Genomic DNA, 25913 nt, shown 5'->3' on the forward strand with positions numbered 1-25913 from the left:
CAGAGGCTTGGAAGGATATGGGTGTGTGGGAGAAGGGGAGGATGAAGAGAGGCTGGTTAATGGGTACAAACACAGAGTTAGATAGGAGGAATAAGTTCTAATGTTCAATAGTACAATAAAGTGACTACAGTTAAAAACATTTCAAAATAACTAGAAGAGAAGACTTGAAATGTTCTCAACACATAGAAATAAATGCTCATGGTGATGGATATCCTAAACACCCTGAGTTGACCATTAGACATTCTATGCATGTAACAGCATATCACATGTACCCCATAAATATGTACAAATACTATATATTAAAAAATTTAAGTCATATTCAAAATATTATTGTTACATTCAATCTATTCTTTTTCCCCATGTAAAAATTACATAAGAAATAACCTAAGGGTTATTATACTCTACTTCCATGTCTCTCCTCAGATAATAAGCTTTTTGGTAATAGGAGAATGAACGGGTAGGAAGTAGAGTGAATAGATGGAACCAAAGATGAATAGATGGATAGAGGAATAAATGCTTTAATGACTAAATAAGAATCTGAAGAACACAAAATTAAATGATTTCTTCAATGCTTAAGAAAAAGTTAATGGCAAGTCATATTTAAAACTTAAGTATCTTTTTGGTTTTTTTCCCCACAATATATTTATAACGAATTATCTTATCTGCCTCAGATACAAATCTGTACAAATTGAATTATTTCCATTCCTAACATTATCAATCAGATGTCATTTATCATCTTATTCTTAGTTCATTCATATAAAATATACAGTCAATCAGCAAGTATTTTCAGAGGATCTACTGTGTGCACGATTTTATGAAGCAATACAAATATAAGCATAATTTATGATTCTTGCTCTCAGGGAGTTTATAATCCCATAAGAGGGCGGTGAGATATATATAAAACAAAAGACTTAAAATAAAATTTAGATGTAGAATGCATTCAACATTTACCTTAACAGTTTTATCTTCAAAAATTGCTAAATTGCCATCAGCGGTTCCAACCAAAAGAAAATTTTTTTGTTTGCTAAAAGGAAAAATGTTGAAATTGTTACAAAAAGAACATGTACATTGGCTAAAATGGCCTTAATGTTCTCCTCCGCTTTATTAAACTTTAGATAGACTTCTCAACTATAAACTCCTAACCTCCCTTTTCTTAGAGTATTTACTTTAGAAGACTTGCAATTATAAATTCTTTCTCTGCCCCTTTTCCCAGACTCTTTCCAGTTTTATACCCCAGGAATGTCTTTTCCAAGGACTTGGGAGCCATTCCTTTGAAATGTAATTATCAAGAAAGAGGCCTGGTGCGGTGGCTCACACCTGTAATCCCAGCAGTTTGGGAGGCCGAGGTGGGCAGATCCCCTGAGGTCAGGAGTTCGAGACCAGTCTGGCTGACACGGTGAAACCCCATTTCTACTAAAAACACAAAAAATTTGCTGGGTTTGGTGTTGTATGCCTGTAATCCCATCTACTCGGGAGGCTGAGGCTACAGAATCGCTTGAACTCAGGAGGTGGAAGTTGCAGTGAGCCGAGATCCTGCCATTGCACTACAACTTGGGCAACAAGAGCAAAACTCATTCAAAAAAAAAGGAAGGAAGGAAAGAAGGAAGGAAGGAAAGAAGGAAGGAAGGAAGGAAGGAAGGAAGGAAGGAAGGAAGGAAGGAAGGAAGGAAGGAAGGAAGGAAGGAAGGACGACTATTCTCTAGTGTCTGTGGGAGAATAGGAGCCTACCTTCAAGAAGGGACAATTAGCAAGCACAGATGGCCTAATCACATTGACAACTGCTCCCACTTCCCCACAACACATCCTCAGGTACTTTTCCATTAGCTCACCCCTGCACTTAAAACTCTCCCACCTTTTATTTCAGTGGAGTTTAGTTCAATCAGATCTCTCTCCCCTGTTGTGACAGGCTTGAATAAAGTCTTCCTGGCCCAATCCCATCCATTGAAATTTTTCTTTGACCATATTCAAATAATTTCAACTCCGAAACTGCCAGTGGAGCTGATATTTCAGGTTCCAAAAACAGGCTTCACATTTTTCTAATACTTTTTTTCCAATACTAACTTAAACCAGAGAAATATATGGGGTATATAATCTTAATGCCTCCTGGAAATCATCCTGCCCCATTACAGACACCAACCTACAACTCACACCTGAAATTTTGCTATGTAGATATATTTCTTTGGGACAAGAACCCTGCAACTGATAAAAGCTAAGTCATTTTCACCAATTCAGAATTTATTAATTCATTTATTTAATTTTTTTCTTAATTTCATAGATAGTTGGTATGTTTAAGCCTGGCACACAATGGGCTTTTTTATACACACACACACACACACACACACACACACACACACACACACACACACACATATTCAAAGAATGAATGAATGAGAATTTATCCTTGAAAAGGCCCTACAAAGATGCATTGATCTGAGGAGAAGTAAAGAGAGAGAGCCACAGTTGAGGTAATACCAGGAGCAGGGCTGGTAGGCCTGAAGAAATGGTTGACTTATTTTATAACTGTCTCAGCTAGGTCTGTATTCAGAAAAATAACAAATATCTCTGTGACCTTCCACAATTCCCTTTAATATATGCAAACCAGTGCAAATGGGTTAAAAATGAACAATCTTTACTGATGCAATAACAATTCTGCACACAATTAAGTCATTTAAAAGGTCTGTAATTTCCCCCAATGATCAAATTCACTACCATACCTTTGCTTGGAAAAGGAATTGCAATACAAACAAGTGATGGAATCAGTCATCTTTTCTAGGGTATGTCTCTTTTTCCCATCTTCGGTATTGATGACCAGGAGAGTACCAGACTGTGTCCCGGACACAATCCAGCTTTCTTTTTGAACAGGAAGATGCACCAAGGCTAAGCACAATATTCTACTATCAGCAACCTCCTGTTAAGAAAAGAAAATATTCTTACAAGGCTTTGATTTAAGCTTAAGCAACTAGAACTTGTACAAAATAAAGGATTCTGTTATCAACATACTTAACTCTTTTTGCTTTCTTGCATTTACTTTTAAAAACAATGCCAATTTTATTTAATTTTCAATAACAATTGAGTTAATTGGCAAACAAGTTTTGTCTATCAAGATAACATCTGAAAGTAAAATTAAAAATTATTGTTCAGTGTGAATTCTCATTCCTTCAAACCATATAAGAATATTATTTAACTTCAGAACTAATGTCAAGGCACAATATTTATTTCCAGGCAGCAGTCAAAATATTAGGTTGTCTTTTAAGTCTAGAAATTTATCTTATATTTGCCAATACAATGTATTGATCCACTTGTAGAGCCATGCCCAGATCTCCTTTATTAATCAGGTACGCCACCCCTGGCTACCATGAGTGTTGGCTACTATAGTTCAGAGCTGTGCTCTTTACCCCAGAATGCCCTCAGATGACAAGAGGCAGCTTTCCCAGAAATGCCTTGTAAGTTACACTACCCCCACCTCCCAGCAGATTGCAGCCAATGAGTGACCAGTATGTGAGAATAAAAGACTGGCCTCCTTGCCTGGCAGTGGGAAAATTCTGTGCTACTGTTCATACTCCAGAGCTCCTTGTGGGCAGAGACTGAGGCTAGACCTCCTGAGAAACCACATTTCTGCTGAGCTTCTTCCTCTGCCCTTTCTGGCTTCCTTTACTTCCCTCTAAGATTCTCTTTCTTTAAATCACTTGTGCAACATCTCAGGGTGTTTCTGGGGATGCTGAACTAAGACATATACTGTTATCCTAAAGCAAAACACACTAGCTCTTGAATACTCTTCTTCTTTTTTTTATTATTATTATACTTCAAGTTCTAGGGTACATGTGCATAACGTGCAGGTTTGTTACATATGTATACTTGTGCCATGTTGGTGTGCTGCACCCATCAACTCGTCAGCACCCATCAACTCATCATTTACATCAGGTATAACTCCCAGTGCAATCCCTCCCCCCTCCCCCCTCAACATTGATAGGCCCGTGTGTGTGATGTTCCCCTTCCCGAGTCCAAGTGATCTCATTGTTCAGTTCCCACCTATGAGTGAGAACATGCGGTGTTTGGTTTTCTGTTCTTGCGATAGTTTGCTGAGAACGATGGTTTCCAGCTGCATCCATGTCCCTACAAAGGACACAAACTCATCCTTTTTTATGGCTGCATAGTATTCCATGGTGTATATGTGCCACATTTTCTTAATCCAGTCTGTCACTGATGGACATTTGGGTTGATTTTAAGTCTTTGCTATTGTGAATAGTGCCGCAATAAACATATGTGTGCATGTGTCTTTATAGCAGCATGATTTATAATCCTTTAGGCATATACCCAGTAATGGGATGGCTGGGTCATATGGTACTTCTAGTTCTAGATCCTTGAGGAATCGCCATACTGTTTTCCATAATGGTTGAACTAGTTTACAATCCCACCAACAGTGTAAAAGTGTTCCTATTTCTCCACATCCTCTCCAGCACCTGTTGTTTCCTGACTTTTTAATGATTGCCATTCTAACTGGTGTAAGATGGTATCTCATTGTGGTTTTGATTTGCATTTCTCTGATGGCCAGTGATGATGAGCATTTTTTCATGTGTCTGTTGGCTTTTGTTGCTGTTGCTTTTGGTGTTTTAGACATGAAGTCCTTGCCCATGCCTATGTACTGAATGGTATTACCTAGGTTTTCTTCCAGGGTTTTTATGGTATTAGGTCTAATATTTAAGTCTCTAATCCATCTTGAATTAATTTTCGTATAAGGAGTAAGGAAAGGATCCAGTTTCAGCTTTCTACTTATGGCTAACCAATTTTCCCAGCACCATTTATTAAATAGGGAATCCTTTCCCCATTTCTTGTTTTTCTCAGGTTTGTCAAAGATCAGATGGCTGTAGATGTGTGGAATTATTTCTGAGGGCTCTGTTCTGTTCCATTGGTCTATATCTCTGTTTTGGTACCAGTACCATGCTGTTTTGGTTACTGTAGCCTTGTAGTATAGTTTGAAGTCAGGTAGCATGATGCCTCCAGCTTTGTTCCTTTGACTTAGGATTGTCTTGGCAATGCGGGCTCTTTTTTGGTTCCATATGAACTTTAAAGCAGTTTTTTCCAGTTCTGTGAAGAGACTCATTGGTAGCTTGATGGGGATGGCATTGAATCTATAAATTACCTTGGGCACTATGGCCATTTTCACGATATTGGTTCTTTCTATCCACGAGCATGGTATGTTCTTCCATTTGTTTGTGTCCTGTTTTATTTCACTGAGCAGTGGTTTGTAGTTCTCCTTGAAGAGGTCCTTTACATCCCTAGTAAGTTGGATTCCTAGGTATTTCATTCTCTTTGAAGCAATTGTGAATGGAAGTTCGTTCATGATTTGGCTTTCTGTTTGTCTTTTACTGGTGTATAAGAATGCTTGTGATTTTTGCACATTTATTTTGTATCCTGAGACTTTGCTGAAGTTTCTTATCAGCTTAAGGAGATTTTGGGCTGAGACAATGGGGCTTTCTAAATATACAATCATGTCATCTTCAAACAGGGACAATTTGACTTCTTCTTTTCCTAACTGAATACCCTTTATTTCTTTCTCTTGCCTGATTGCCCTAGCCAGAACTTCTAACACTACGTTGAATAGGGGTGGTGAGAGAGGCCATCCCTGACCTGTGCCAGTTTTCAAAGGGAATTTTTCCAGTTTTTGCCCATTCACTATGATATTGGCTGTGGGTTTGTCATAAATAGCTCTTATTATTTTGAGATACGTCCCATCAATACCGAATTTATTGGGCGTTTATAGCATGAAGGGCTGTTGAATTTTGTCAAAAGCCTTTTCTGCATCTATTGAGATAATCATGTGGTTTTTGTCTTTGGTTCTGTTTATATGCTGGATTACGTTTATTGATTTGCGTATGTTGAAGCAGCCTTGCATCCCAGGGGTGAAGCCCACTTGATCATGGTGGATAAGCTTTTTGATGTGCTGCTGGATCCGGTTTGCCAGTATTTTATTGAAGATTTTTGCATCAACGTTCATCAAGGATATTGGTCTAAAATTCTCTTTTTTGTTGTGTCTCTGCCAGACTTTGGTATCAGGATGATGTTGGCCTCATAAAATGAGTTAGGGAGGATTCCCTCTTTTTCTATTGATTGGAATAGTGTCAGAAGGAATGGTACCAGCTCCTCCTTGTACCTCTGGTAGAATTCAGCTGTGAATCCATCTGGTCCTGGACTTTTTTTGGTTGGTAGGCTATTAATTATTGCCTCAATTTCAGAGCCTGCTATTGGTCTATTCAGGGATTCAGCTTCTTCCTGGTTTAGTCTTAGGAGAGTGTAAGTGTCCAGGAAATTATCCATTTCTTCTAGATTTTCCAGTTTATTTGCGTAGAGGTGTTTATAGTATTCTCTGATGGTAGTTTGTATTTCTGTGGGGTCAGTGGTGATATCCCCTTTATCATTTTTTATTGCGTCTATTTGATTCTTCTCTCTTTTCTTCTTTATTAGTCTTCCTAGCGGTCTGTCAATTTTGTTGATCTTTTCAAAAAACCAACTCCTGGATTCATTGATTTTTTGGAGGGTTTTTTGTGTCTCTATCTCCTTCAGTTCTGCTCTGATCTTAGTTATTTCTTGCCTTCTGCTAGCTTTTGAATGTGTTTGCTCTTGCTTCTCTAGTTCTTTTAATTGTGATGTTAGAGTGTCAATTTTAGGTCTTTCCTGCTTTCTCTTGTGGTCATTTAGTGCTATAAATTTCCCTCTACACACTGCTTTAAATGTGTCCCAGAGATTCTGGTATGTTGTGTCTTTGTTCTCATTGGTTTCAAAGAACATCTTTATTTCTGCCTTCATTTCATTATGTACCCAGTAGTCATTCAGGAGCAGGTTATTAAGTTTCCATGTAGTTGAGCAGTTTTGATTGAGTTTCTTAGTCCTGAGTTCTAGTTTGATTGCACTGTGGTCTGAGAGACAGTTTGTTATAATTTCTGTTCTTGTACATTTGCTGAGGAGTGCTTTACTTCCAATTATGTGGTCAATTTTGGAATAAGTGTGATGTGGTGCTGAGAAAAATGTATATTCTGTTGATTTGGGGTAGAGAGTTCTGTAGATGTCTATTGGGTCTGCTTGCTGCAGAGAAGAGTTCAATTCCTGGATATCCTTGTTAACTTTCTGTCTCGTTGTTCTGTCTAATGTTGACAGTGGGGTGTTGAAGTCTCCCATTATTATTGTATGGGAGTCTAAGTCTCTTCATAAGTCTCTAAGGACTTGCTTTATGAATCTGGGTGCTCCTGTATTGGGTGCATATATATTGAGGATAGTTAGCTCTTCCTGTTGAATTGATGCCTTTACCATTATGTAATGGCCTTCTTTGTCTCTTTTGATCTTTGATGGTTTAAAATCTGTTTTATCAGAGACTAGTATTGCAACCCCTGCTTTTTTTTGTTCTCCATTTGCTTGGTAAATCTTCCTCCATCCCTTTATTTTGAGCCTATGTGTGTCTCTGCATGTGAGATGGGTCTCCTGAATACAGCAAACTGATGGGTCTTGATACTTTATCCACTTTGCCAGTCTGTGTCTTTTAATTGGAGCATTTAGTCCATTTACATTTAAGGTTAATATGGTTATATGTGAACTGGATCCTGCCATTATGATATTAACTGGTTACTTTGCTCATTAGTTCATGCATTTTGTTCCTAGCCTTGATGGTCTTTACACTTTGGAATGTTTTTGCAATGGCTGGTACCAGTTGTTCCTTTCCATGTTGAGTGCTTCCTTCAGGGTCTCTTGTAAGGCAGGCCTGGTGGTGACAAAATCTCTAAACATTTGCTTGTCTGTAAAGGATTTTATATCTCCTTCACTTATGAAACTTAGTTTGGCTGGATATGAAATTCTGGGTTGAAAATTCTTTTCTTTAAGAATGTTGAATATTGGCCCCCACTCTCTTCTGGCTTGTAGAGTTTCTGCTGAGAGATCTGTTGTTAGTTTGATGGGCTTTCCTTTGTGGTTAACCCGACCTTTCTCTCTGGTTGCCCTTAAGATTTTTTCCTTCATTTCAACTTTGGTGAATCTGGCAATTATGTGTCTTGGAGTTGCTCTTCTTGAGGAGTATCTTCGTGGCATTCTCTGTATTTCCTGAATTTGAATGTTGGCCTGCCCTACTAGGTTGGGGAAGTTCTCCGGGTTGATATCCTGCAGAGTGTTTTCCAACTTGGTTCCATTTTCCCCCTCACTTTCAGGCACCCCAAACAGACGTAGATTTGGTCTTTTTACATAATCCCATACTTCTTGCAGGCTTTGTTCATTTCTTTTTCTTCTTTTTTCTTTAGATTTCTCTTCTCACTTCATTTCATTCATTTGATCCTCAATCGCTGATACTCTTTCTTCCAGTTGGTTGAATTGGTTACTGAAGCTTGTGCATTTGTCACGTATTTCTCGTGTCATGGTTTTCATCTCTGTCAGTTCGTTTATGGCCTTCTCTGCATTAATCATTCTAGTTATCAATTCTTCCACTCTTTTTTCAAGATTTTTAGTTTCTTTGCGCTGGGTACGTAGTTCTTCCTTTAGCTCTGAGAAGTTTGATCGACTGAAGCCTTCTTCTCTCCACTCGTCAAAGTCATTCTCCATCCAGCTTTGATCTGTTGCTGGTGATGAGCTGCGTTCCTTTGCCAGGGGAGATGCGCTCTTATTTTTTGAATTTCCAGCTTTTCTGCCCTGCTTTTTCCCCATCCATGTGGTTTTATCTGCCTCTGGTCTTTGATGATGGTGACGTACTGATTGGGTTTTGGTGTGGGTGCCCTTCCTGTTTGTTAGTTTTCCTTCTAACAGTCAGGACCCTTAGCTGTAGGTCTGCTGGAGATTGCTTGAGGTCCACTCCAGACCCTGTTTGCCTGGGTATCAGCAGCAGAGGCTGCAGAAGATAGAATATTGCTGAACAGTGTGTGTACCCGTCTGATTCTTGCTTTGGAAGCTTCCTCTCAGGGGTGTACTCCACCGTGTGAGGTGTAGGGTGTCGGTCTGCCCCTAGTGGGGATGTCTCCCAGTTAGGCTACTCAGGGGTCAGGGACCCACTTGAGCAGGCAGTCTGTCCGTTCTCAGATCTCAACCTCCGTGTTGGGAGATCCACTGCTCTCTTCAAAGCTGTCAGACAGAGTCGTTTGTGTCTGCAGAGGTTTCTGCTGCTTTGTTGTTGTTGTTGTTGTTTAGCTGTACCCTGTCCCCAGAGGTGGAGTCTACAGAGACAGGCAGGCCTCCCTGAGCTGCTGTGAGCTCTACCCAGTTCGAGCTTCCCAGCGGCTTTGTTTACGTACTTAAGCCTCAGCAATGGCAGGTGCCCCTCCCCCAGCCTCACTGCTGCCTTGCCGTTAAGATTGCAGACTGCTGTGCTAGCAATGAGGGAGGCTCCGTGGGCATGGGACCCTCCGGGCCAGGTGTGGGATATAATCTCCTGGTGTGCCCGTTTGCTAAGACCCTTGGTAAAGCGCAGTATTGGGGTGGGAGTTACCCGATTTTCCAGGTGTTGTGTGTCTCAGTTCCCCTGACTCGGAAAAGGGATTCCCTTCCCCCTTGAGCTTCCCAGGTGAGGCGATGCCTCGCCCTGCTTCAGCTCTCGCTGGTCGGGCCTCAGCAGCTGACCAGCACCGACTGTCCGGCACTCCCTAGTGAGAGGAACCCAGTACCTCAGTTGAAAATGCAGAAATCACCGGTCTTCTCTGTCGCTCGCGCTGGGAGCTGGACACTGGAACTGTTCCTATTCGGCCATCTTGCTCCATCCCCCTGAATACTCTTGTTCTAACAGAAGGCTAATTGAATAATATTCCTACATTGGCTCTTATTTAATTTATTTTTTCTTTGTAAAAAATTTATACTTTTGTTTTTACTTTGTAAAAGTAAAATTTGTAAATTTTTACTTTGTACAAAATAAATTTAAAAAATTATCCCTAGGTAACTTTCTAACTGGTATATGCTTTAAATTACAAAAGATTTAAAGAGCATTGGATTTACCTCAGAAGTGTATCCTTCAGTATTTAAGTCAAGTAATGAGAGCTGTCCTCTGTTGGTGTGCCCACAGCCCAGCCAAATGCTTGCATTCCTGCTGTTGTGATGTGTAGCAACCATGCAGTCAACAATTACGTTTTTAGGTAATAAAATGTGTCTCGTCAGACAGACTAATTCAGCTGAATTCAAAATGTCAAAGACCTGAGAAAGTTCAAAGACAACAAAACAGTACTTATCAAGTTAACTCATTTCCCTTGAAAAATCAAACATAGACTTAAATGTTATAGCTCTGTCAAGCAAAACCAAAAACTGTTAAACTGGAACCCAACTAGCTCATCAAAATTAGTGTCTAAACTACAGATACAATTACATGAAAAGGCAGATCTGTATTTTTAAACTGTACTTGATACTTTTTGGTATGTGTAGTATTTTTTTTTCACTTGAAAATCTCAAGGGTCAATTAAATAGGATTTTAGCAGAGTCAGGAGGTACTCTTCATGCAATTCTACATTGCAGAGCCATCGTAAGTGAGAGAAAAACCCTTGGGACAACAATTTAGTTGAGCTTCTAGTAGTTGAAAGGAACAGGAATTTCAGTCTTTGGTAACAAAATTTAGAAGTCACCTCTAGATTATGTTTTTATGTTTGTCCTTCAAACACTAATGATCTGGAAAGACAGTGTGAAGGCACTGTAAGAAAACAGAACCATAAGTCAGGAAACTGGGATTAGAGGTGTGACATGGCCACTTACCCACCACTCAGGAGACACCAAGAAAGCCCATTACTCTCTCTGTGCCTCATCCCATAAAAGTGATGAGTTTTCCTGTCTTGCCTAGTATATGTTATATTTTAAAGATAAAATAAGTATGTCTAAGCTTTTTAATATTGTCATATATATATATATACTTGTTATATATTCTGTTAAGTATAAGTGAAATACAGTTGAAAATGAAAAAAAAGAAAATAGTAAAACAACAAGTTATGAAAAATGTTTACTGTGGACATAAATATAAAAGTTCATGTGACTAACATTGGTGGTAACCTAAATTTAAAAACAAGTAAGCCATGTAGAAAAGAAAGCATGTAATGTTTGATAAAGTCAACATAGTTGTACTTGACTATTTTTGATCAGAAAATTTAAAGTTAAAACTTTTCCAATTAATTATAACACAAAATCAAGAGCTCCCAACCTAAAGATAACCCACATTTATTAAAATGTGTGTAAGTATAAAACATCACAAGAGTTCTCTTTCAGATAATATGGTGGATGAGGTTACTTGGGCAAATCTTCCAACTAAAAACAATTTAAAATGCTAAATGATTTTTTTTAAAAACAATGTATTAAAAACATTGAAGATCTGACACCATAAGGCATTATCAGGCCAAAATCACAGTGAGAGACAGAAACCAGAGGGGTCAGTTGACCCTAAAGCCAGACTTGCCCTGAAGACATTTGTCTGCCAAGACAAAGTGAGACAAAATAAATGTATACTCTTGGATGCTTTGTGGGGCCCATGGGAAAGAAGTTAGAGTCTACGGCCTTCCCAAGATAAGACAGTCTTAGTAAAGGGACTGTACCCATAAAGCTGGGACCCTAAGGGACTGCATATTCAGCATAAACAAGAAGCAGAAATCAACCTGTCCACATTTCCACCTTCACTGGTATATAAGGAAAGTTGCTTTGGGACTGTGCAGGGAAAGGGGGAGAGGGAGCAAAAGATTGCTGAAAAATTGCTATTCACAAGCTTGTTGTCAGTACAATTCATAGACCAGATTTACATCAACTAGGCAGTTAAAAAACAAATCTCAAGCCATGAATTGCATTTGAAGCAATTTGCAGCAAGAAAATCCAGCCAAAGATATGCAAGACCTATACGTAGCATTACAAAACTTTATTGAAAGACACTTGAGAAGACCTAAGTAAACAGAGAGAATTTATGCCATTCCAGAATAGGAAGACTTGGCCAGGTACAAGTGGCTCATGCCTATAATCCCGGCACTTTGGGAGGCCTAGGCTGGAGGATTGCTTGAGGCCAGGAGTTCAAGACCAGCCTAGGCAACATAGTGAGACTCATTCTCTACAAAAAAAAATTAAAGGAAAAGTTAACCAGGCCTGGTGGCACACAATTGGCTGATGGAGACTGAGGTGACAGGATAGCTTGAGCCCAGGAAGTCAAAGCTGCATTGAGCTGTGACCCTGCCACTGCACTCCAGCCTAGGTAACAGAGCGAGACCCTCTCTCTCAAAAAAAAAAAAAAAAAAAAAAAAAAAAGGATTCCAAAGACTTAATACCATAAGGATATCCTCTCCAGATTGTTTCCATATTAATCTAAGACCAATCCAAAGGACAATAGGGTTTTTCATAAGATTTGACAGCATGCATCTAAATTTTATGTAGAAAAGCTAAGCCTAAGACTGGTTAAAATATTCCTGGATGAGAAAAGTAAATAGGGAGAGAGCATTATAAAGCTACAGGAATTAAGACAGGTTAGTACTGGAGGAAAAATAAGCGAGTTGATCAGTGGAAGACAGTGTACATGTGGATATGTGCATTATCTTTAATAAATTACAAAAGGGACACATCAGATCAATGGGACAAAAGGGGAGAAACCATTCAGTAAATCAAGCTGAAAAAACTAGTTTTCCACATTAAAAAAAGGAGTTGGATACAGATAAAAATGTCAATTCCAATGGATTAAAAAATTGTCAAAACCAAACTTTTAAAACGCTTGAAGAAATCATAGGTAAATATTTTTGTGGCTCTAAAAGAAAGATGGACTCTACAACAGGACCGAACAGGAATAACTAGAAAAAGAAGGAAAAAGAAGGATTGTTAAATTTATATATATTAAAATTAAGAAATTATGTTCATTAGTGGGCACCCTACAGCAAATTTAAAAATCAAGCCACGAACTCGAAAAAGAAATTTGCAACATATAAAACCAACAAAGGATTAGTAGGTTATATATGAAAATTTTTTTCTCATTTGATTTGTAGGCAAAAGAGTCAACAGAAAAATGGGCAAAATAATGGGCAAGCATTTCGAAGAAGAGGAGAGGAGACAGGCATATGGGAGCACGTGGGGTTTTGGCAATGTCCTTTTTCTGTGCCTGGGATGGTGAAAATTATAGGAGGTTTGCCTTATAAGTATTTTTATTTCTGTCTGTGTGTGTTTATTTATGTGTTTAAGTATATATATATTTGAAGATTTTATATATATATGCATATATGCACATGATGTTCTGTACAAAATATTAACAAAATTTTATTATAAGAATACCTGGGCAGAAGTAGGCCTTTCTTGAGGATTTTCTTTCAAACACTTTGTAATTAATTTCTCAACCATAGGCCATGGGGCACAACCATATTCTTTAACTGGATCTAAAACATTAAAACACATCATGCTAGCATACTAAATAAGTAAGAACACTTATATTTCCCCTCAATGTTTATAAAAGGTCCAGATATTGCAAAGAAAAATATTATCTCCATAATCCTATATTTATGTAAATTTACTTATCACAAAATAAAAGCTAATTTTGTTAAATTGATCTCCACTAAGAGCTGTGGAAAAAGACGTTTTTTTATGGAAACAAAAGAGACCCAAATAACAATTTAATAAAATAATAGATTTTCATTCTATACCTGCATTTCAAATAGACTTTGGAAACACTTTTACTCATATAATAATTAAGCTTCTACTTTTAATTTTAATACTCAAAGTAGGCAAGCATTTAATCCTTATGTCCTCACAGATGGTTTGTGCACATTTGTTTTTTATAAGATGTTGCTTATTCTTCCGGTTGATGCAGAATGCAGAACTGATTTTTTTTTTTTTTTTTAAGATAGAGTCTCACTGTTGCTTAGGGTGGAGTGCAGTGGTGCGATCTTGGCTCACTGCAACCTCCACCTCCCAGGTTCAAGCTATTCTCATGCCTCAGCCTCCGTGGTAGCTGGGACTACAGGCACGTACCACCACGCCCAGCTAATTTTTGTATTTTTAGTAGAGACAGGGTTTCACCATGTTGGCCCGGCTGGTCTCCAGCTCCTGGCCTCAAGTGATGCGCCTGCCTGGGCCTCCCAAAGTGCTGGGATTACAGGTGTGAGCCACTGTACCCAGCAGAGACCTGAATATTTTCACTAGAAAACTAGTAAGATAAAGGAAATACCTAGATTATATCTAAGGTTTATCCAATTAATAATAAGTTGTGTTTTGCCACAATCTTGAAGTTACACTCAAAAAAGATAAAGTTCTATTTCCTGTATGTGGCACGTCGTGTACACTCAAAAGTATTTTTTAAATGAAAGGGAAAGCAGAAAATATGAGAAGAGCTAAACAAATTTAAAAGGGTATTTTGGGGTGAGAACCAAAGTAATGGCTAAGGAATGAATTACAAAGTCCTCTAATTTCTTGAAAGCCTGAGACAACCATTCCAAATGAGCTTTGATAACATTAAATATGCATTTACCAATTCTTACTAAAAATTATTATTATAGATCATTCAGTCTTCCATTCCTGCATGTAAATTATTTCACTCCAAGAAAATGAAAACATTCCAGGATAATGAGTACATAGTAATTATTTATGAAAATTAAAAATCACCAAATGTGGAGTTCTAACAGCAATTTCCTTTTCTGAGTATATTTCTAAATGTAATACTAAATACACCAATATTAATTTAGAATTCTTTTAAAAAGCCTAAAATTGCTACCTTTTTCAGGTGATTTTTATTAATATGCCATAGGATTTAAGAATATTTATGCTTTAAACAAAAAATGATCATCTGTTTAAGGAATTAAGCATACAATTACAATTACATAAAAATAAGGCTGCTGATATTAAGAAAAAATAATCTTCATTGTAGAGGAAACAGAGCTTACCAGGTAATTTTCCTTGTATTGCTAATTCATCAAACTCATTTGGAAACTTCAAACCCTCTACTATTCTACCTCCAGTTGTCAAAATGTCATAGAGTAGCAAACCAAATGAATAAACATCAGCTTGTTGATTATAAATGACATTTCCTCTGGCAACTTCAGGTGCACGAAACCCTGAAAGCAAGCAGATAAAATAAATATGCCCAACATCAGGGCTCATACATCCAAGGAGGCATACACTTAGGCTCTATGCCAAACAAGAGAGTCAGGAAGAGACGTTCTAAACCAGGCTGTGTTATTTTTATAACCAGGTACTTTGATCAAGTCAATTAATTGTCCTGTCTCATAACATCTCACCCCCCGAGATTGACCTCAAAGGACAATAAAATCCTTTCAATCTTTATTATAAGTATCTTCAATCTTCAATAAAATTACCTTGAAGGATAATAAGGATAAACATTCAATGGTAAGTTATTAAGTAGTATTTCATAATTAAGAAATAAAGCTTACTAGGAAAACCTATATCATTTTTCTCATTCCTAATATTAACTATTTCCAGGACAGTGTTTTAAAAACAGGAGAGATGAGCAGAAAGATTTCTAAACTTCACTCCAACTCACTTTAACCTGACCAAAATTCTAACACTCTCATTATTTCCTGAACTTGTCACTTTGCTCCTTCTACCCAAAAAATAAAAAATAAAAATAACAACAACAACTAAAACAAAAAATGCCTTCTCTCTTGGGTTCATGCCTGAAATTCTTTTAAGGGGAAATAAATCTTTTATTCCACAAGAGAGATAAATTACTTTTAAATTCTTCAGAAAAAAAGAGTGATTTCAACATTTGTGATAATAATAAAAATATAAACAACCTAAAGAAATCCAATCACAAAGGGAAATGGTTAAACAATTAAACAATGTATACCATGCAGTAACTTAAGGATCACTTTCTAAGATGATATGCTATGACATAAATTAAAAGAAAATGTAGGATAGAATCCTGGATAGACAGAAAGTTATCAAATATGTGGAAAAAATCAACTGAATTATTTTCTTAGCTGTGATAATGGTATTATGATCATGTAAGTAAACATCCTTATTCTTTTTTTTTTATTATTATTATACTTTAAGTTCTAGGGTACATGTGGATAACGTGCAGGTTTGTTACATATGTATACCTGTGCCATGTTGGCGTGCTGCACCCACCCATCAACTCGTCAGCACCCATCAATTCGTCATTTACATCAGGTATAACTCTCAATGCTATCCCTCCCTCCTCCCCACTCCCCGTGATAGGCCCCGGTGTGTGATGTTCCCCTTCCCGAGTCCAAGTGATCTCATTGTTCAGTTCCCACCTATGAGTGAGAACATGCAGTGTTTGGTTTTCTGTTCTTGCGATAGTTTGCTGAGAATGATGGTTTCCAGCTGCATCCATGTCCCTACAAAGGACACAAACTCATCCCTTTTTATGGCTGCATAGTATTCCATGGTGTATGGGTATATACACAAAGGATTATAAATCATGCTGCTATAAAGACATATGCACACGTATGTTTATTGCGGCACTATTCACAATAGCAAAGACTTGGAATCAACCCAAATGTCCATCAGTGACAGACTGGATTAAACATCCTTATTCTAAAGAAATACACACACACTGTTCAGAGATTACATGGCATGATGTCTACAACTTAATTTCAGCGATTCATTCATATGCAAACAGAGCAAGAAAGAACAAGTAGGGCAAAAAGTAAATAATCAATGAATTTATGTGTAGGGTATATGAGTGTATACTGCACTATTCTTTCTTTCTTTTTTTTTTTTTTTTTGAGATGGAGATCTCATTCTCTTGCCCAGGCTGGAGTGCAGTGGTGTGATCTCGGCTCTCTGCAACCTCCGCCTCCTGGTTTCAAGCGATTCACCTGCCTCAGCCTCCCGAGTAGCAGGGATTACAGGTGCCCACCACCATGCCCAGCTAATTTTTGTATTTTTAGTAGACACGGGGTTTCACCATGTTGGCCAGGCTGGTCTTGAACTCCTGACCTCAAGTGATCCACCCACCTCAGCCTCCCAAAGTGCTGGGATTACCGGCAGGAGCCACTGCACTTGGCCTGTACTGTTCTATCAACTGTTCTGTAGGCTTAAACATTTTCAAAATAAAAAGTTGATGGGAATGTACATAATTAAAATCTAAGAAGAAAACATCCCAATATAATTATTATTTCATTTGCTAAAATTATCTGTACATTTTATCTTCCTTTTTATTTCGAAAATTTTTACAATGAACTTATATGATTGTAAGAGTAATTTAAATATGCAGCCAGAAAAATATAACAAAGTATGAATTCATAGCCTTCAAGGAGTAAATGACTGAATTTGGAAACAGTTCTATTTGACAGAGAGACTACCAGCAAAAGATGGAGCTCAGCAGTCCTCACCATGCTAGAAAAGCATGAAGAGTTGGAAGGGTGGAGATATCGAATTTGAGCATGATAACGCCTACTACACTAACCGAGGATAACATTCCCCCACATACATGCATGTAAATAGATTGTATACATAGTAACATAGTAATATAATTACATATAATTATCATGTAAATTAGCATAAGTTATATACTATATTAAGTTACAGATACAATGTTTCAGACATCAATATACATTTCCTTAGAATAAGGGTATTTTCCTATATAACCATAATATCATTCTCACAATCTAAGTTAAAGAATTACGTAATTAAGACAGCTCTAAAACATATCCCTAATAAAGTGCACCTGTGACATAATGTAAACGAATCACAATAGCTCCTAATTCATCTCTCTCTACTATTTTACAGATGCCTTACTGAATATTTCTTTTGATATGCACAAGAATCATCTGTGGTAGACAGATAAGGACTTTCTATTTTACAAATGACATAATCCTTTCAGAAATATATGTATTTTCCTAAGGCCACACAGATAATGAACAGCAAAGTCAAGAGTACTTAAAAATAATGAGCTACCCACACAGTCACTAGTTCATTAACAACCTTTATGCTTCCCTTCTTAGAATGTGAAAGAGATTTGGGAGGTTTATTTAAATCTTAATCAGTTATTTATTATTCATTGAGCACATTTATTAGGTATCTATTTTATCCAGGTACTATTCAAAAACTACTAAAATGTTCAGCATATTTTTTTCTTGATAAATGCACTGTTAGAATTTGGAATCACAGGCTCTTAAAGCAGGAAAAGACTCTAGGGGTCATTTCATCTAATTCTAAATTCTCATCCAGTGCACACCTCCTTTTAGAATAAATTTTACCCCTCTAGGCAACAATCTGAAGATCGTAGAGCTGTGCAGAAGGTTGGAATTTTTTTTCACAATGAGTCAGAGAACTCTGAGAAGATAACTGTGAAGATATGGAAATGAATATTTACTTCAATATGGAAATGCTTTTAAACTTCTCATCTTCCCCTTTTCAAAGTAAATATCTTCATTGGCACGATCTCTAGCATGAAAACATAGTATTATTTATAGATTCATCAAGTGCCTCAATTCTAATATAATATCCTTCTAAAAGCTTATTTAAATTCTCCCAGTGAATCTCTAGTGTTCTTGATTGCACTAACAATTTCCTGATGAACATCATGCCACTATTAAGCGGTAGAGCCAGTTTGGTGCTTGGTAAATGTTCAATATATTGTTGCCAAATGAATGAATAAATGAATAAAAAATAAGTATAATTTCCCCTTGGAGAATTATCATAATGATTATAATGTTAAAATACTTGAGAAAATATGATTGTCTAAAAACTATTTTTAGAAATAATTTTTCAGAGAAGCTTGTATTTTAACAAATGCAATAAGTAAATAAATAAAGGATCCATAGATGAAGAATAAGAGAAATTTATGAATTAAGTCTGAGTATATATCACATTGTGTACTGAAACATATACTTTATTTTTTACTTTCAGAGAAGTATGAGTAGAGTATGTTCCATAATCTCCATCAGATATTCGTGTATGTCCAGCCAGTAACATTTTATTTACCCAAAGACTGTAGTATTTATGTGGGTGTGTTAAATAATATCACATTAGTTAAATGTTAAAGCCATCAGTCAGCATTCATCTCAGTCAAAAGTGCAATTGCCACAGGACCCAGAATTAACTGTCACTCCCAACCAGATATGATATAAATATATCCATTTGACTGAGTTAATGTTGAAACTCTCCAAGTTATTTAAAGGTGAAAATATCCATACCATAATTATTTTCAAAATATGGACAGACATGGCACCACGGCCCTTGTCAATAATTGCATTGTTTCTGTTTCTGCGTCCCCAGCTATCACAGTGCTGGACAGGAGCTCTGCTCTCAAGCTGCTTGGGTATGCATTTTGTCTTACAGTTTTGTCCTATAGGACCTTGTAAATGTTTTTGATACTCTCTAAACTTTAGTCTCTGCATCTATAGACTAGAAATAGTAATAGCACATATATCAGAGGGTCCTAAGGATTGAGATGCTCAACTCATGGACAGAGCTAAGCACAAGCCCAGCACATCGCTCATGCTCTGGAAGGTTCTGCTCCCATTACAGCTGTAATGGACCCACACTCATAATGCACACACTTCGGTAAGAGTTCGTATAAAACTGCACCCAAAAAGTTTAACAAATCCATCGTCTTTTGTTTCTCTAGAAGTTTCCATGTTAAAAGATGTAACATTAACAGGAAGATTCATGAAACAGAAAAGACAAGAAGATAACTGAAATTGTATGAGAGGGAACTGTTTTCTTCCCAAACAGAACTGCTTTGGGGAAGAAAAAGTTTGGTGACAGTAGTACTAGTAGCAGTATTAGTAGGAGTGAGAATTATTGTTATTTAAAATTGGAGGCAGAGTTTAGGGCTAAGATAATTAGAAGTGCTCTAACAATAATAGAGTAATGATAAAGGGAAAATCTAGGTTACAGCCAGAAAAAAAAAAAAAAAAAAAAGGCTTCCAAAGTATTAAGAAGCCTGTGAGAAGAGTGGGCACAAAAGATTAGGCCCTGGGTTTCTGTCATGATCTGTCTCCATATTTATGTTACCACCATTCAATATTGGAGATTAAAAGGGATCAGGAGCAATTGTGTCGCTTGGTATGAAGAATCAGATGGGTATTACATTTTAGACAGGTATTGAGCAAAACCAGAAATCAGATACTGAAAATGAAAGGCCATGAGTCTGAACCAAGGTGAACTGAGTGGCTGCTAGCTGACCCAGACCACAGAGCAGAGAAGCAGAGCCCAAGTACAAGAACACAGCCCATAGAGACCCGAGAGTTCCACTGTCCAATTAAGTAGACAAGGCTTCAACAACAGATTTTCACCCCATGAACAGAAAGACTGGGTTGGGAGATGCAGAAAGAAGAAACTGAGTGGTCCAGTCCACCTTCATGTCCCATGACAAAAATGAGCAGATCTTCCAAAAGAAAATCATTGTCCTGTGCCCACTTTTTTCAGGTAGGAATATATGAGGTCTATGGAATTTCATCTTTTAAGATTGTTTTTCCAAACCTCTCATTGACAATATTTGCTATTCATGGCTCTGTTGTTTTGTTTGGACTTTTTTAATAGGGAAAATTAAATAAGCTTCTTCATGTTAGAGTCACATATGGTTTAGAAGAGACTATAGAATTTAAAGCCAAATATCTCTGGATCTGGTTCTCATTCAGACCGAATTCTTATCTCGGCCAATTACTGAGTGATATTCTGCAAGTTATATAATCTCCCTGAGCCTCAGTTTTCTCATTTGGCAAATGAGAAAATAATAGCTAACTTTCAGCCCTGGCATGAGGATAAGAGATCTTGTCTCTAATATACCTGGCACTGGGCCTGACGCACAGCACGGTACTGAAAAAAATTATAATTAATTTCATTGAACTACACAAAGACACTCTCAGCCAGAACATACACTTTGAAGTGTTTATGAGAATACACAGTCTACTTCTAAAATGTACCTATGCAAAACAAAAGACTATATATGTATTTGGAGCAAAAATAAAACCAGGCATTGGAATCTGGAGCCATTTGTTTATCTCAATACAAAAGTTGAGTGGGCAAGAATTGAACTGGAACCTTTTCCCTAGTGAGATATCCTCTAGCATATTTTCTTCTGTGTCAGGCATGGTGATTTAATTGAGTTGCAATCATCAAGATGACGTATAGCCACCTGTAATTTTACTTACAAATAACTAACTATATAAAGTTTCCCTAAAGATAGAGTGATCCCCCCCTCCAAACAAATGCCAACCCCTAAATGTTGTATTTCCTGCTCAAACTGATGTCTGAGACAACACGTCTGTACAGATCACTGGCCCCATAACTGCTTTTTAGGAATCTGAGCTTGAAATTCTGATGAATTTGAGTTGAAGAAGTGGAGTGGGAACTGAGAAAGGGAGGGAATATTCCATGGGGTAGTTAGTGATGTGCACAGAAACCCTTTGAAGGGTCAGGGCCGGCCCCCTGTACTCAAACATGTATATATTTCTGCAGCAAAATGTACGCATATTCACACTGGGCATGAGAAATAAAGACTGTAATAAGCATCAAGTCAGTTTGCTTAGGTTTTGACACCAAATTAGTTATTAAAAAAAAAAAAACTTGGGGTTTTCAGAGTTATGAAAAAGAATTTGTGGATTTCAGAGTTATGAAAAAGAATCTGTGGACCTGAATTTGATTTGCCTCACAAGTGTCAACAGTACCTAGACTGAAGTTTTTGCTGTTACTTTTTACAACCTCTAGAGTATCTAAAGAATCTAAAAATCTAACTTATAAAAATATAACTTGATATCAAATGTTCTCTTCTTTTTTATTCAGTTTTTGCCCTGAAAAATTACATCAATTGTCTTTTTTCCTACAAAATACAATGATAAAAATCACAATGTAATGCTTGCAATTTTTCACACAGTAAACCTCTGTTCCCAATGTGATAGACTCTGGTTTCCTTTTGATTCTTCTGAACTCACATCTGAGGTCAGTGGTTATCCATCCTGAAGACAGAATTATGAGACAAACCTGATCACCTACCTGGTGTGCCCTCTGACGTTTTTATCCCCATTCTACAGCAGTACTGAGCAATGCCGTAGTCAGCAATCTTTGCAATGATGGCAGCATTGGGATACAGTGTGAAAAGCAGCACATTGTGGGGCTTCAAGTCTCGGTATATAATCATGGCTGAATGGAGGTATCTGCCAGAAAATGCACAGGAAATCTTATTCAAATGTGATTACATTATAATAATTTCTCTCCTAATTTCCTTAAATATACATGTTCATTATGCCAAGCATCAAAAATTCTGTGCTCACTTTGACCCTTAAAGTTAAGTGGTATTATAGAAGAAAATCAAAACATACAAGTCTAATATTACAAAGTAAAGTTACGCTTTAAAAAACGGTCAAATCTGATAAGCGAATGATTTCAATTTTAAGACAAATCTATCTCAGGCAAAGACCGAATTTTTGGAGACTTTTCTTTAGTATATATGAACAATTACTTAAAGGCAATTCTGAATACCCTCAATGATCATGTGAATATTTTAGCTATTTCAAATAAGTTAAATAAGAATTGATGGGATTTTGTTGTACTTGCCATTTATTTAATAGTTTTGATTTTCTTAAAACCATATAGAGGTTTAACTCAGATTTAAAATTTTTCTCTATCCTATTTACCATTGATATTTATTTTTCTGACTAAAATGTTTCCCAATGTTTGGAAAATATTTTCTACTTTTTGGATGAAAACAAATGAAAATATAAGACTTTTGCTTGCTATTAGTCTCTTCTTCTGTTTGAGTATATAATTTACCATAAACCTAATCATGTTAGATATTAAGGTTAAAAAAGAGTATTTTGGGCTGAGTTAGAATGAATAAAACATTGTCTTGGAAAAGATGATGGGTAACATTAAATTCCATCCTTTTGGAGACTAACCCACGCAATCATGAGCAACTAGAGTTGAACATTTCAGGCAAAGAGTAAAAGCTAGTTAATATAAAAAAAAACAACATAAAGTTTTCGTCTCAACCAGGTCTTATCCATTCTGGAAACATGGTCAGTGAGCTTACCGTGTCTCAGCTACTAATGCTATTATCACATTATATGTCTATAAAATTCTGATTTCCAACTCTGTCTTCTCTGCCCCATGATGTCAAATTGACTACAGCATTTCATGTGATGTCACAGCTATGTGACAACCTAGGTTGAAAATAATTTTTCACAAGACTTAATGGAGTTAAATTTAAATTCTTTGCTTATTCGTGACTGTTAGTTTTGGCTCACATTATATCAATTAATAGTTACTCCATTACCTAGTACCAATCACTTCTGGAAGGATTAGAAGAGAACGGCAATGATACCCTGAACTTTGAATTGTATGATGGCCTGGAGAGTACATATTATTTAATTGCATCAACTAATACAGCAGAAGATTCTCTCTCTTCCAGGATGTAGTTGGGACATTTGACATTAGGCCCATTCATTTCAATATACCTATTTTGGGCTGAAAAAAATAAGATAAACACGCTAATGAAGTTGACCTTCACAGTAAGTAATGGGCTTGAAAGAAAAATTTACTAAGGGCTTACTGAAAGGCCATTAGGTACTCTTGCCATGCTGAAGAGAAAAGCTGAGAGATTAAGAATAGAAAAACTAAAGCCAAGTCATACATCACTGAACAGTATCCAAATCCTTTATAAGACATGCCTCTCTAAGTATATTTATAGAACACAGACTCAGAATACTTTCCAAAGGCTAAAAAGGAATAGTTAAGCTTAATTTGAAATAATGTCAGTGGGAAAGAGATAATATCTTGGTTAGTTAAAATGTTCAATTATAGAATTTAATCTTAAGAAGTGCAGTTTTAATAGCTTTTAATAGACTAGCAAAATAGCTTTTGAAATAATAAGTAAAGATCTTTCCTTCCTGACAATAATTTAGTCATAATTTATGCATTGTGTAACCATGACTATTGTCAAATATTTTATTAAAACAAACTGGTTTATATTAAGTTAAACAGTCATTCTTTGTGATTATTTTAAGAGTTGCTAAGAAACTTCTTTCTTCATAGCTTAAAGTAAACTTTATCTCATTCTGAATAGAATTATTCCAAAAATAGAATGCATTCATTCATTTGACAAATATGTACTAGGTATCTATGAGGGCCAGTCATTTAGTATACAAAGCCATCTTTTTATATCTGCTCTCTTGAGGGTGTCACAATCCAGAAGGATTGTGCTCAAACAGTCCTCAAACAGGTGTTCAAACAAGGTTCCAGAAATATGTAACTACCACATGCTAGGGAAGCACAGAGGAAGAAAAACATTGAGGTAAAGACAGCAAAGTTGAGTCTCCCACTAGACTGTAAGCTTTCAACCTCAAGAACAATATAATATCTAGCTTTCTCTCTTTGCACCTAAGACAATGTCTTGCACAGAGCATGTGCAAGAAACACAAGTTGGAGAAGCTAACACTTCATGACACATTTGAGCTTCACAGTAGAGATGATATGTGAGGAAATTCTTAAGAAAAATGAGTTTTCTAGGCAGACAACTTGGTGGAAAGAGAGGAATAACAAATACAATGACGGAGAGACATGAGCATAACTGAAAATTCAAGACTGTCATCATGGCTAGAATGCAGTGTGGGCAGTAGGGTGGCAGGGGCTGTAAAGGGAAGCAAGAGGCATACAGAAAGAGCTTTGATGCTATGCCAAGAGTTTGGATGCACTTTGCAGATAATTGAGAACTGCCACGGAATTGCAAGCATAAATTGATTTTTATTTTAGAAAAGAAATTCTGATAATTCCCTGGACATGCTGAACCAAGGCAGCAGTAAGCAGCATAAAAGTAAATGAATTGACTAAAAAGATAATGTAAAATAGAGTCAAGGACCTGGTGGACAAATGCATAGTTGCTTTTTGGGAATGGCGCTTGGCCTGGATGGGGCAACAAGTATCCTGGCCTGGCAAGTGTGGGATATAGCAGAAATAATAGATTTATAGTGGGTGATGTACCAAGGCAGTACATTCCATTTTGAAGATACTGAAACACAGAAACATATAGAAAATGCAGGTGATTATATTTTCATAAGTTTTATAGAATTATAATAAAGCGTTCAAAGGAAGTGGATTGGATTGGAGAGGTAAGCTAACAGGTAAAAGCAAGATGGAGGGAGAGCATGTAAAGTGAAGAAAGTTCTTGTATGTCACTCTAAACAGCTCCAGCGTTCAAGGGACTCCAAAGGAGCATGATTTTATTTTCTGTGCTAAAACATACTTGGGAAAATAAACCTTAATGCTGAGTTTTAAAAATTACTTAGTGCTGGTAGAAGATTGATAGATACTGAAATCTACTAGCCTTTTGTGATACAAAATCCAGAAATCTTTTCTGGCATTAAGCTAAGAACAAATTAGGCAAATTATTTTAAATATGCTGACATTTCATTTACTTCATCAGAAACTGCTGGATTTGTTGTTTAAAGTAAGGTTTCACAGAACTAGAATAAGTCATTTTAGAGACAAGGTGTTTCGAACAGTGTTAAGCAAAAAAAAAAAAAAAAGCAATTCCTCACTTTATAAATAAACACTTTGCAGATTTGTGGAAGAATTAGGGAAAAACTGAACCTAGAGTTAGTTAAATGAAGGAAAGAGGGCATTGAAATACAGGAGACTAAGCTGCACTTTACCTACATTAATTTAACCCAAGGTTCCCCCTGGTGTTCAAAAGCAGAAATATCAACTCAAATGCAAATCCCTGCACCCTGTTCCATTTCATAATCTGGACAGTTTTCAGTAGTTTCTGGACCCTTTCAGGAAGGGACATTTCCGGATACTACCTAAAAGGCATATTCATAGCATTTCAGAAGAGAAGGAAAGTTACATACACTGCTTTGCTACTATGCACCAGGCACTGTTTTCCTTCTTTCCTCCTTTCTCCCTCTTCCCCTACTGTCAACACAATAATTCTGAAGGCTTACTATTTTAGGAGCTAGAGATACAATGGTGAATAGGATGAAAAGTCCCTCCTTTAATGGCACTTAGATTCTGATGGCAAGACAGACAATAAATAAATT

At 36.8% G+C, this 25913-nt stretch overlaps 1 protein-coding gene across 1 annotated transcript in view; it reads right to left on the reverse strand.

Annotated features, from left to right (window-relative positions):
• Nucleotides 1-25913, reverse strand: part of LOC105470180 (leucine rich repeat kinase 2) — a 145173-nt gene that overhangs the window by 11188 nt on the left and 108072 nt on the right. The window contains exons 41-46 of the mRNA XM_071071872.1: nucleotides 21874-22034; nucleotides 14829-14999; nucleotides 13228-13328; nucleotides 9955-10149; nucleotides 2715-2908; nucleotides 952-1024 (exon numbers count right to left, since the gene is read on the reverse strand). Of these exons, the coding sequence (XP_070927973.1) occupies nucleotides 952-1024; nucleotides 2715-2908; nucleotides 9955-10149; nucleotides 13228-13328; nucleotides 14829-14999; nucleotides 21874-22034 (895 nt within the window). The remainder of the gene's footprint in view (nucleotides 1-951; nucleotides 1025-2714; nucleotides 2909-9954; nucleotides 10150-13227; nucleotides 13329-14828; nucleotides 15000-21873; nucleotides 22035-25913) is intronic.

Source organism: Macaca nemestrina, chromosome 10 (assembly GCF_043159975.1).
Source record: "Macaca nemestrina isolate mMacNem1 chromosome 10, mMacNem.hap1, whole genome shotgun sequence".
NCBI classification, from domain to species: domain Eukaryota; kingdom Metazoa; phylum Chordata; class Mammalia; order Primates; family Cercopithecidae; genus Macaca; species Macaca nemestrina.